The sequence below is a fragment of the Archocentrus centrarchus genome, chromosome 11 (genome assembly GCF_007364275.1).
Source record: "Archocentrus centrarchus isolate MPI-CPG fArcCen1 chromosome 11, fArcCen1, whole genome shotgun sequence".
NCBI classification, from domain to species: domain Eukaryota; kingdom Metazoa; phylum Chordata; class Actinopteri; order Cichliformes; family Cichlidae; genus Archocentrus; species Archocentrus centrarchus.
Window position 1 is genome coordinate 9285256 of NC_044356.1, and position 12321 is coordinate 9297576.

Here is a 12321-nt window from a genome sequence, read left to right on the forward strand (position 1 = left end):
AATTTATAGTTGATATGTATCAGTAGAATTCAGCTGAGGGGTCACAGTGACTTGACTGGACGGGCCTGGACCTCCGAAACCGTCCAGAACGTTGATGCTGCAACCTGCAACCTGCACACTGCACAGCAGGAGGTTCCTGCGCTAAATAAATACATTTGTTTTTAAATCAAGAAAAAGCACGTCCAGGCGAACTATTTCTTAACAATTTTCATGACAAATTAGTTTTTGTTCCTTTTTGTTTTTTTTCATCCCCACTGCGTCCTAAATATCTCACAGTGTTTGTATTGGTCAGTGTGAAGATGTGAAAATGACTGTTGAGACTGGAATGAGCCCATGAAAACATAATTTTAACCTTTATTTTAAAGAAGGAAAAGATTTTTTTCTTTAGCATTTATTTTTAAATGAATAGAAACTAAAGCCGAAGGCTACACCAGCTTGTAGCTTTAACTGTGAAAACCTGACGACACGAACTCCCAGAAAGCTTAAAATCAACCAAAAACATCCAAACTTTTATTTATTTTTTCCAGCGCTGGTAAGAAACAAAGCCGACTGAGGCCAAAGACAGTTATGCGGTTACCACAGTAAACACAGCATCTTTTCTCAGTATTTTATATTTTATAAATTGGTTTATTGTGTGTTCCACTGAATTAAGCAGCTGAAACAGCCTCATGAATGTTAACAGAGAGAAAATAGTGTTTGTTGAAGCGCTCTGTTCACTGCAGCTCGCCGTCTTTAACAGTCTCCTTGTTTCTCCAGAACATGTGCTGATCATCAGTGGCGGTTTCTGATATGGGCGACATGGGCAGCCGCCCAGGGCGGCATTTCATCAGGGCGGCCCCCTTCCCCCAAAGCATTGCGAACGCCGCAGCAGCGCCTACCGCACTACTCCACTTGTGGGGTAATGGGCGCCCTCTGCCTGCTGTGTATTGCATGTAGCTTTCTGCAATGGTCAGACAGGTTGTAACAGAAGGAAAGGGGCAGGCGGGGGATTCTCTGTCTCGCTGTCACTGCTTCACTAGACCGTCACACACACACAGCGCTGCCCCGCCCCCTTCTCCTGCGAGTCAAGTGAAGCAGTGATGGCGTGAGAGTGAGACAGTCAGCCGGGTTCATTCATTCATGCCTGTACAGTTTTGGCCTGGTTACAGCCAACAGTAACTGCTGAATTATAAATAAAGGCAACTCACCCAAAGCTCTGTATATTTACCTCCGCCAAGGAGGTTATGTTTTCGGTCGCGTTGTTTGTTTGTCTGTCTGTTTTTCAGCAGAATTACTCCAAAAGTTATGAACGGATGTCACTGAAATTTTGTGGAGCGGTTGGAAATGACAAGAGGAAGCAGTGATTAAATTTTGGCGGCGATCCAAATCACGATCTGGATCCAGGAATTTTTTTAAGGATTCTTCAGTATTGCGGGATACAAGCAGAGCCTTCCCCTTTAAGAGACACCACCCACTTTTCTCTGCCCCGTGTGTGTGTATGCGGGCTAGCGTGGGAGATGAGCGCGAGGGAAAAAGTGTGTTCGGTGGCGGTGGAAAAAGGAATAAAAGTTCTGTTGCTAAAATCCTTCGACTTGCTGCATTTCTCCGCCTTGCTAAAGGTGACCCACATGGATGAGCAAGTTAGTTACTAGCCACGAGCCAAGCGAAGTAGAGACCAGAGGTCTCCCTACTACGGTAAGGAGCCGCGATCTGGTCGAGGTAACACACTATTGCGGGATAGGGGGTTATTGTTGTCTGGGAAAGATGAAAGATTATTTCAAAGTATTTAGATACACATATTACAGCGTCAGTGACCCTATGGCCTTGGCGGAGGTTTGCGCTCTGAGTGCTTCTAGTTAAATATATATCACACCTGGTGCTATTAACATGAGTTTCAATGGAGGTTTTGTTGTGTTGGGCTGGCAACTGTCAGTCAGATCTGACAACCCTGTGGATGGGCGGTGGTTATAACCTATTCAGCTTCAGTGCAAATTACGGCAGATGGAAAGGAAAAGGTCAAAGCCATCAGGAACAACAAGAACAACAGGAGAAATAAGCAAAGATGAAGGTAAGCAGAAGCTGTGTAATATTTCAGTTTCTTCCATGTTTTTTCAAATAAAATTTAAAAGAAATTCTGAGTGTGCCTGTGATGGTGGGGAGACCTTCAGTTAAAAGCTGTCTGTCAGCCCATGGCAGAAAGCTACATGCACCACACAGCAGGTGCTCATTACCCCCCAAGTGGAGTAGTGCGGTAGGTGCTGCTGCGCGATTGCTATGGGGGGTTGGGGTAGGGGTGGGAGGGCGCCGGCAGGGATGCTCGCCCAGAGCGCCAAACAGGCTAGGACCGCCACTGTCCATGTGGGTCACCTTTAGCAAGGCGGAGAAATGCAGCAAGTCGAAGGATTTTAGCAACAGAACTTTTATTCCTTTTTCCACCGCCACCGAACACACTTTTTCCCTCGCGCTCATCTCCCACGCTAGCCCGCATACACACACACGGGGCAGAGAAAAGTGGGTGGTGTCTCTTAAAGGGGAAGGCTCTGCCTGTATCCCGCAATACTGAAGAATCCTTAAAAAAATTCCTGGATCCAGATCGTGATTTGGATCGCCGCCAAAATTTAATCACTGCTTCCTCTTGTCATTTCCAACCGCTCCACAAAATTTCAGTGACATCCGTTCATAACTTTTGGAGTAATTCTGCTGAAAAACAGACAGACAAACAAACAACGCGACCGAAAACATAACCTCCTTGGCGGAGGTAAATATACAGAGCTTTGGGTGAGTTGCCTTTATTTATAATTCAGCAGTTACTGTTGGCTGTAACCAGGCCAAAACTGTACAGGCATGAATGAATGAACCCGGCTGACTGTCTCACTCTCACGCCATCACTGCTTCACTTGACTCGCAGGAGAAGGGGGCGGGGCAGCGCTGTGTGTGTGTGACGGTCTAGTGAAGCAGTGACAGCGAGACAGAGAATCCCCCGCCTGCCCCTTTCCTTCTGTTACAACCTGTCTGACCATTGCAGAAAGCTACATGCAATACACAGCAGGCAGAGGGCGCCCATTACCCCACAAGTGGAGTAGTGCGGTAGGCGCTGCTGCGGCGATCGCAATGCTTTGGGGGAAGGGGGCCGCCCTGATGAAATGCCGCCCTGGGCGGCTGCCCATGTCGCCCATATCAGAAACCGCCACTGTCCGTCCCCATCAGAAAGGTGACATTCCATGTCCCAATAGCCAGCCTCGATAGCCGGGGATCGGTCCGCCAGGGAATCAAACCCGATACACACTGCACCCGACACCTACGGCACCTCCTGCGGGTGGTGGGACATTCTTTTATCCACTAACTCTGGTCACTGTGTTGATTTGGTCCTGTTGGATCTAACAGTGGCCTTCGATACGGGAAAACTGGGTGGGCATTATGGGTGTTGTTTCAGATTGGTTCAGATCCTACCTTTCAGAGAGAAGTTTTGTGTCCATATTGGAGCTGCTGAATCTTGTGCAGCGCCCCTTACATGTGGGGTGCCTCAAGGCTCTATACTTGGCCCTCTTCTTTTCTCTCTGTAGCTACTTCCAGTGGGATTAATTTTTAGGAGGCACGACATCACATTCCACTTTTATGCTGATGATTGTCAAATTTATGTGCCACTGAAGCAGCAAAATGCATATTCTGAAAACCATCTTTTAGAGTGCATTGGAGATATTAAGGCATGGCTGTTCACAAATTTTTTGCACCTGAATGAAAAAAGACTGAGGTCATGTTGTTTGGGCCCAGTGACACCTCCAAAATTAATGCTGATCTGGGTCCTATGAGTCAACATCTGACACTGACAGCAACAAATGTGGGTGTAAAACTGGACAGTAATCTTAAACCTGATGCTCAAATTAAGTCAGTAGTCAAGTCCAGCTTTTATCTATTAAGACAACTGGCCAAGGTGAAGCGATTTCTTTCACGGCACCACTTTGAGATTTTAATCCATGCTTTTATCACTACTCGCTTAGACTATTGCAATGCACTTTATGTTGGGCTGAACCAGACACTACTCACCCGACTACAGATGGTACAAAATGCTGCTGCTCGTCTTTTAGTTGGTGTCAAAAAATGTGAACATATTACACCAATTTTAGCCTTACTTCACTGGCTCCCAGTTCATTTTAGGATTGATTTTAAAATTCTTTTTGTTTTTAAATGTCTTCATGGCCTTGCCCCACCGTATCTGTCTGACCTTCTCTACTTATATGTCCCTGCACTTCCCTCTGGTCAGCTGATCTGTCACTGCTGGTTATCCCAAAGACAAAGAGGAAGATGAGAGGTGAGCGTGCTTTTTCAGTCATTGCCCCAAAACTGTGGAATGATCTCCCTCTGCACATCAGGCAGGCTGACTCATTCTCTGCTTTTAAATGCTCTCTTAAAACACATAAGATTTTGGTTCTTATTGTTTTAATTGTGGTTTTACTTTTTTTATATATGTATTTTAAACCTATTTGCTCTTACTTGTGTACAGCACTTTGGCCAATGGCATTAATTTTAAAGTCCTTTATAAATAAAGTTGAGTTGAGCCTCTCTGCAGCTTCTCTCCTCCTGCCATCCCCCCAAAACCCCATCCCCATAGATTCGGTGCCTGCTCCCAGACCACCAAAAAACAAACCTAAAATCAGAAAAAAAAAAGAAAAAAAAACTATTTAAGCATTAAAATTAAAAAAGAAAAATTAATATAGCTTCGTTGTGCCAAATCTCCCTGCTTCGGGGGTTAGCGCGAGAGTTGAACGTCACAACTGCGGGACCCTGATGCTCGTTTTTACGCCCTGCACCGCAGACTGGTGTACCTAATAAAGCGGCGAAGGAGCATCACGGTTAATGGACAGTTTCTGAGGACTGGGTGTGCGTTCATGAAGCCGTAAGTGTCATTCTTCGTCGGGTTACGCAATACGACAGCGGGGCAACTGTGTCCGTATCGTGAACGTATATGTCATTCCCCACATATCTGTTGTAGCTCGGTAGCAGGTTAAGCTACATCCGGTTAGCCTGTACGTTGCTACTGCAGCCTGACTGTTCAATAATGACGGCACCCAGTTATGTTAAACTGTACAGCGAGGCCGTTTATATCGGAATTGCATTTTATTTATCTCGCTTTGTGTGTTATTAATATACTGATAAGTCCGAGTCTGTTTGTCTATTTGTGGTCTATGGAGCCCTCTTGTGGACGTTATATAGTAGTGCGTGTTACAGTCAGCAGAGATTGAGGTGATTGTTATTACTCTGCTTGTTTATACTGTTAATGAGTGGATTGTTGTCCATGCTTTTTCAGAAACCACATCTTTTATCTACCCAGTCACCTACCTGTTACCGACTCTGTGCCTTCATTGTGATTCACCTATGAGACTTTATTAAAGACTGTTCCCTTACACTCCTGGGTTGCTGCAGTCTTTCTGACCGAAGACTTAGGCCAGACCTGTATACACCACCTAGCCAGAATATCCCTTACATTCGTCAACTGCACCAAAGAGTAAAACTATTAAATGTGGATTATTAAACATTAGGTCTCTCTTCTAAGTCCCTGTTAGTAAATGATTTAATAATTGATCAACATATTGATTTATTCTGCCTTACAGAAACCTGGTTACAGCAGGACTCTATAAGCAGACGTAAAGTAAAATGTCTCTTATTGTTGAGACCAAAAACAAAAGGAAATAATCCTTCCTGGAGAAACAAAGGCTAGAATCCTGAACGTAGAATGTTCTTGTGGAATAAACAAACACACCACCACACAGGAGATGTACGACAACAACCTGACAAGGAACAGATAAGAACACAGAAAATATATACACACTATGTAATGAGACAATGGGAAACAGGGAAATACGGGAAGCAAAACTAAACATATATATATATATATATATATATATATATATATATATATATATATATATATATATATATATATATATATAGTGTAAACATTAAACTGTTTTTTTTTTTTCTCTCTTCAGCTCTCAGCGGAGACGGTCGCACTTTTCTTCTCTCCCCTTTTTCCCCTGCTTTGCTGCTTGCTGCTTTAGAGCCTCTCTTCACACAACTTCCGAACTGGAATTTATAATTATGGATCTGGTCAGCTGGTCTCTCAACGCCATTGTTTTTATCAAATTTTCACCATGAGGAGATTGGGGGAAGGAGAACCCTATTCCCTCTTATCAATTGACATTCCAGCTGGCTATGTTATGGTTCCTGTGTGGTGTGGAAGATGATGTGCCTGGCCGTATTGTCAATGGAGGACACACACATTTGTCTCATTGACACTGGGGTTTCTCTGAGTTGGAGCTGGAGATACCTGGCTTGTCGTTGCAATTAAGGAAGTCTAGGCAGCTGTCTGGCCTTGGTAAGGTTGCTTATGACGGGAACGTGGGAAGGTACAGACTCAAACTCAGACTCTGTATATTTGGAGTTGATTCTGAGGGGTAAGATCTTGGAGATGTATGTATCTGTTTCTGCACAGCGAAGGAACGAACCAAGAAGATTCAGATGAATTGGATTTTTTTCACCACAGAGAGATGCCAGTAAGACTGAAGGCTGTCAACAAATTAATCAGTACAGTCTGTACCAAAACAAGTCGTAGAATCAGGAATTTGGCTCCCTGGCAGCCTTGGACTGCTGCTTATCAAATTGTCTCCGGGATGGTTGTAAACAGATGCTCTACACCCCCGCTGTCCTGTCTTCTTCTGACCTGTGTTGAACTGATCTCCCTGACCTAGCCGCTGATGAACTCTACATTTTATCAGAACTGTTAGCTGAGGTGGGAGTTTGAGTCAGCCCCACATTAGCCCCCCCCCTCGCCTCCGCTGGCTCCCCTGTCCATCCCTCCCCACCCTAGTGCTCTCATGCTATATGTTTCTGCTCTATCGCAGATGTTTTTTGTGACCTTATACTGTGTATGTGCATATGTATACAAAGTATGAGATGATTTTTTTCCTCACTCATCCCTATATGTTTTCACTATTGTTTCTGTCTTTTTAATGGCCTAACCCTAACCCTCCAGAAGGGGGGGCAGCATGGCCACAGTTCACCTATCTCCCCATGTTTGTTCTGTTTGTCTTCTTGGATGGGTGTTCTGTTAACTGTAATTTCCCCATTGTGGGATCAATAAAGTATCATCAAATACTAGATACCAGCATAACCTGAAACACAAAATAACCCACACCCAAAATCTAAGCCAGGAATCAAAACCAGGAGCCTAACATAAGAAATACAACATAATACATTAAACAGAATATTAAAGAACACAAAACGCTGGCCAACAGCCCAGGACCATGACAGTATTTGTTTTCTGGGTTTGTCTGGTGTGTCAGAGCAGACTGTGTCCACACAGGTTCTGCCTGTTTTTCCAGTTGCAAGCTTTCATTTTCACTTAATCACATCTCGATTGTATCGCAGTAGGAGTCTTAACAGGTGAGTTAACATAATGAGAATAAATATATAAAAGGAATTACTATGTAGTATCTGGATTGTCTATAGAGAAGGGATTAAGACATAACTGTGTGGTGCATAAAATGGTAAATAGACTGGTTCTTATATAGTACTTTTCTACTCTACTTTGAGCAGTCACAGCACTTCATACAACATCATTCACTCACATCATGTATGATTAGGCTATAGCTATGATATAGCCTCATATGTGCAGACTTTGTGAATAGATCATAAAGTCTTCAATGAAAACACTTGATCTGTTTTCATTGCACTCCAAGTGTTCCTCATATCTCTGATGTATTTCTCTCTCTGCAGAAGAGGGTTTTTTTGTCCATATCACTGGGCGATATGGACCAAAAACAATTTCTCAATATTTTTTTAGCTGAATGACAATATATGAACTATATCTTGACATTTTTTCTTCCCAAAAGGTATAAAAAAAAGGCACTTCTGAGTCAAAGCTACATGTCCCAAATGTCACACAGTTACATTCATTCAGCTGTAGATGTACGTGAGAAATTACTCAAAAATAAACCACTGGCATATTTAAATAATAATCCTCCTCAAATAAATTAATACTTTTTTCTGCAAGCACACGTAAGATCACGTGACTTACGGTACAACCCAACTTCTGCTGCGTATGGCGGCGTTTTCTAACCTGCAGGCAGGTACTTTTGGGGATCCAAACAGACCGGACACAATAAGAAGGCTGTATGTACACAAAACAAGGCGACAGCGGAGGATTTCAGGTTTAGAAAACTCTCCGACCTCACTGGAAAAAGTCGTTAAATTTATCGTTAGTCGTCGGAGAGTGTGTGTGTATATATGAATACAATATGTAAAGCAGTAAAATCAAATGAATATATGTGAGTGTGACTTTGCCAGAAAAAGACAGGTTAGTGATCTTTTTCAGTTATGAATAAAATAATACTAACAGCTGACTGAATCTCTTGTAATGCTGAAAGCCGTTATTACCATTACTCCTTGTCGCAGTGAAGAAACTGCTTTTTGACACATCTCAGTCCAACATCAGTATACAGCACCACTGTATAAGATGTGGAGGAACATGGTTATTAAGTTTAATACTTATATGGTATTAGATGTTATGGCCTATCAGAATACTGTTCTATGTCTGTTTGAAAGTGAAAAAAAAATCCAAATTAATAATCAAGGTGTATTAAAATGTAAATGTGCATTTATTTCTATTCTATAAAGCTGCTACGCTAGTGGCAAGAAGACGAGAGGCCATGGAAGCTGCCAGGAGGAAGATGCAAGAAGAGCATGATGCCAAAGTAGCCATCTTCAAAGAGAAACAGAGATTGGTACAGTAGTGAAATAGAAAGAATTTTCAAAGAACGGCGATTTTCCACAATTTTAGACTTCAACACATTGTTTTTATTCATTTTGGATAGCAAGAAGAGGAGAAGAGGAGGCAGAAAACAGAGATGGGGGAGAGTATGGAGCAAGGAAAAAGTTACAAAGGAGCTGCAAAGGTAAGTGTTCATCTGGACACTTTTGGAGCTATATTTGTGCTATTCTGTGAAAGGATCTCAGGCCTCAGATCATGTTATCATCCATAGAATGGTAACAAAAATAAACATTTTCATTTTTTTTAGTTTTGTCATTTGACAGCAAACAACAAAGCCGTCCACTATTCTAACCCATCATTCATGTCACAGTAGATTAAATGAATGAAAGCTTGTGTCAGTGAAGGTTCCTCACAGGGTTAAATGTTCACGTCAGTGTTTTCAGCATCTCCATTTGTAGTTTTGTTGCAAACTTAAATCTTAATGTTGTAATTCTTAGGATTTTTGTCCTGGTTATTATTATTATTATTATTTTTTTTAATCTGGTATTAGTAACAGCATAGCAGCATAATCTGAAGATTGACATGCAAATGCACTTTCAGTCACTGCAAATGGGCCTCAGGACCCGTGCTTTACGAGCATCAGCGAGCTTCTGGTTGGCCTACATGTCCTCTGTGTTAGGGTTATAGTGCCATCTCTTGGTCTGCACCGGTCATCTCTGATTGCTTCTTGTTGTTCCAGGTTACCCCTTCAGTATTTCAGCTGATCTGCCAGTGCAGCTAGATGTGAGCTACACTGACATGGTCAAACAGTGTTTGGTCTGAGCAGGTTTAAGAGCTGTTTGACTCATCGGTCATTTTAGAGTGTTTCTGTTTAGCTAAGAGCACAACTGTTGTTGTTGTTTAACAGTTTAGCCATGGTCTGACTGTACTGTGGGTGTGTAGCTTGTATCACCATGTCACAGAAGTAATCTGTTTAAAATTTGCAGCCCACTGAGGAGGCCTGCTCATCTCAAACGGTGCTAAAGCCAAAGACGGACAAGAAGCGTCTTCGCAGTACAGGTACGCACAGGTAGTGGATGAGGTAGGGTTCATTTTATTATGGCAGACTGACAGGTGACAGGAGACTAATTGATTAATGACACTGCGCCTCTGCATTAACCCCTGACAATAGCTTTTTAATGCCAAGAGGGTTTTGCTGTGGTGTAGAGCGTTAGTAAATCTGCCCGTGGACAAAGTTATTTTTGCAGTTGACCTCATTAAATATGTATTTGTAGAAGTTTCCCTTTCATAGCCCACAGGAGAGCCACAATACAAGAAGCATGCAGGCAATCAAGAAATGTTTTTTAAATGATGGATTTGGCTCTGCAACACCACAAACTGCTTTCATGTAATCTTTATATACAATACTCAAAAGTCTGTAAAAATGAGACAATTAATGGGACTCAAAGACTGGAGGTGTCTTGGATTAATTTCTAGCACTTAAATAATTCTGACTTTAGGAAATATCCAACATTACATGTGTGCATTTACACATGTGACTGTCTAACTTCAATATGCAGATGGGACAGGATCAGCTGTAACAGAGCTTTTAGGTTTATTACAGAGTATCAAACTCAGACTCCTGTGTTCCACCTGAGGTCTGTCATTGTTATCGTAGCTACGCTTCAGCTGACAGACAGGCTCTAACCAAAGATCCAGAAAATCACAATGTATAATTTTTAAATAATTAATTTGCATTTTATTGCACAAAATAAGTATTTGATACAGTAGAAAAACAGAATTTAATATTTGGTACAGAAACCTTTGTTTGCAGTTACAGAGGTCAGAGGGCGGAGGGGTTGGTCTGGGGTGGGTGTGGTTCGGGTTGTAGAGCAGGTCATCTGTGAGTAGCTCCAGTCTGTATGCCAGAAGCACGATATAAGAACCAGTCCATTTATCATGACCATTCTTTTTTTGTTGGTTTTTGGGTGCATGTTTTTTAGATTACAATCCCCTCACTGGACATGGAGGAGGCTCCTGTTCCTGGAGGCCTGGCAGGAGAGGGCCATCATCTGGTGGATGAGGCTAAAGAAGGTTGGAGGCACTGGACTGCTGGATCTTTTGACCTCTGACATCCTGATTCTCACACTGGCTGCAGGAAATAAGCTGATAATGACACCTATTCCATGCTTTATTAGAGTTGAGCATGCTTCATGCTTCTTGTGTTGATGCCTGCATCATGTTTAATTTCTCTCTGTTTAGTTTCAGCCCTCTCTGTCATGCTGTTAATGGATAACTGAACTGAAAAGTAGTTGAAAGCTTGTAATGAAGCCATTCCTGTAAATGGTTTATAACCAGTAGGTTTGGCTGATGTGTTTCACAGCCAGTGTGTGTTTTTTTTCTCATATATTTTATTTTATGTGTTTACCAATGTGTGCCACTATAACTCAGAGATAATATCACTGCAGCACTTCTAGGTGGTGGACAATATTTAAAACATTATGATTACATAGAAAAAAATGTCAAAATGTTAGGAGGTTCTATTCATTGTTATGCATGTTTTTTATGCAATAAAGAATAAAGTCCCCAGGATTTCCAGTGTATACTCTTACAAACATTAGCTAACCTGTGGCCCTGTGTAATCTTCTAAACAGTTACTGTACTGTTTACATTGTGAGGAAACTGGGAACCAGCACTCCATGTCCTCAACAATCCACAGCATATCTTTAAGGAACTGACATTTGTAGGTGAATCTGCAGCAGCGATGCATCACAGCGTCCTCAAACAGATATGGCAAACATTGCACATACTACCCAGTGTCTCTCTGACCTTTCACTGGAAATAACCTTTAGCTTTTCTCAGTTTGTACAGCCTTGTCTTCTTTTTGCGTGGCTAAGCTCCTCCCACCTGAGACCAGGAACATTAATGAGGTGAAAGGATATAATTCAACAGGCATTTAACAAAAGTATGACAACTGCTGTGGAGTTGAGATATTAGTGACATCAAAATATGGAGAATAACATTTAAGAAAAGGCAGCAAACAGCTTGAATTTCAAGCCAGTAAGGCAGTGCCTTAAAGTGCAGTACAGCTGAGGATAGGCTAGGTCTCCAAAAATCTATACTCCCAAAGTGTCAACATCTGCCTTTTTCTTTCTATTAGCGACTAATGGACCATAAATACAGTCTCACCAAGAAGACTCCTGGCGTTCATGTTGCAACCCTAATTCCAGAAAGTTAGGGGGAGCTGTGTAAAATGTAAATGAAAACAGTGCAATGACAGTAGAACATAGACGATGTTTAAACTGAGACATTTTACTATTTCATGAAAAATAGCTCACTTTGATTTTGATAACATGCTTTGAAAAGTTGAGACAGGTAATAAAAGGAAGCGGTCCTATAAAGAGAACGCTGGCATTTTGCAGCTAATTAGGTTAATTGGCAGCAGGTCATTAACGTGGTTGGGCATAAACAACATCTTAGAGAGGGAGAGTTTCTCACAAGGAAGGATGTGCAGAGGTTCACCAGTCAAACAAAATGCCAGTTCCTTTCAGAATAATGTTCCTCAATGTAAAATTGTGAAGACTTTGAACATCTCG

At 42.1% G+C, this 12321-nt stretch overlaps 1 protein-coding gene across 2 annotated transcripts; it reads left to right on the forward strand.

The window, feature by feature from the left end:
• Positions 1–4748: 4748 nt before the first annotated feature.
• Positions 4749–11317, forward strand: LOC115788379 (selenoprotein S-like). Of its 2 annotated transcripts, none has more exons than XM_030741373.1 (5): positions 4749–4873; positions 8653–8759; positions 8850–8930; positions 9733–9805; positions 10729–11317. In XM_030741373.1, the coding sequence occupies exons 2-5, from the start codon at positions 8685–8687 to the stop codon at positions 10806–10808; spliced, it is 309 nt and encodes a 102-aa protein (XP_030597233.1). In that variant the 5' UTR covers positions 4749–4873; positions 8653–8684; the 3' UTR covers positions 10809–11317. The 2 variants fall into 2 exon arrangements, with proteins under 2 accessions (XP_030597233.1, XP_030597234.1); XM_030741374.1 differs by lacking the exon at positions 4749–4873 and adding an exon at positions 7260–7419.
• The last annotated feature ends 1004 nt before the right edge of the window (positions 11318–12321 follow it).

Excerpts from the sequence above, each read along its gene's own strand:
- LOC115788379 (XM_030741373.1), top strand. The coding sequence starts at position 8,685 with ATGGAAGCTGCCAGGAGGAAGATGCAAGAAGAGCATGATGCCAAAGTA. Across the intron at positions 8,931-9,732 it reads GTTACAAAGGAGCTGCAAAG|CCCACTGAGGAGGCCTGCTC; the intron begins GTAAGTGTTCAT and ends TAAAATTTGCAG. Across the intron at positions 9,806-10,728 it reads GAAGCGTCTTCGCAGTACAG|ATTACAATCCCCTCACTGGA; the intron begins GTACGCACAGGT and ends CATGTTTTTTAG.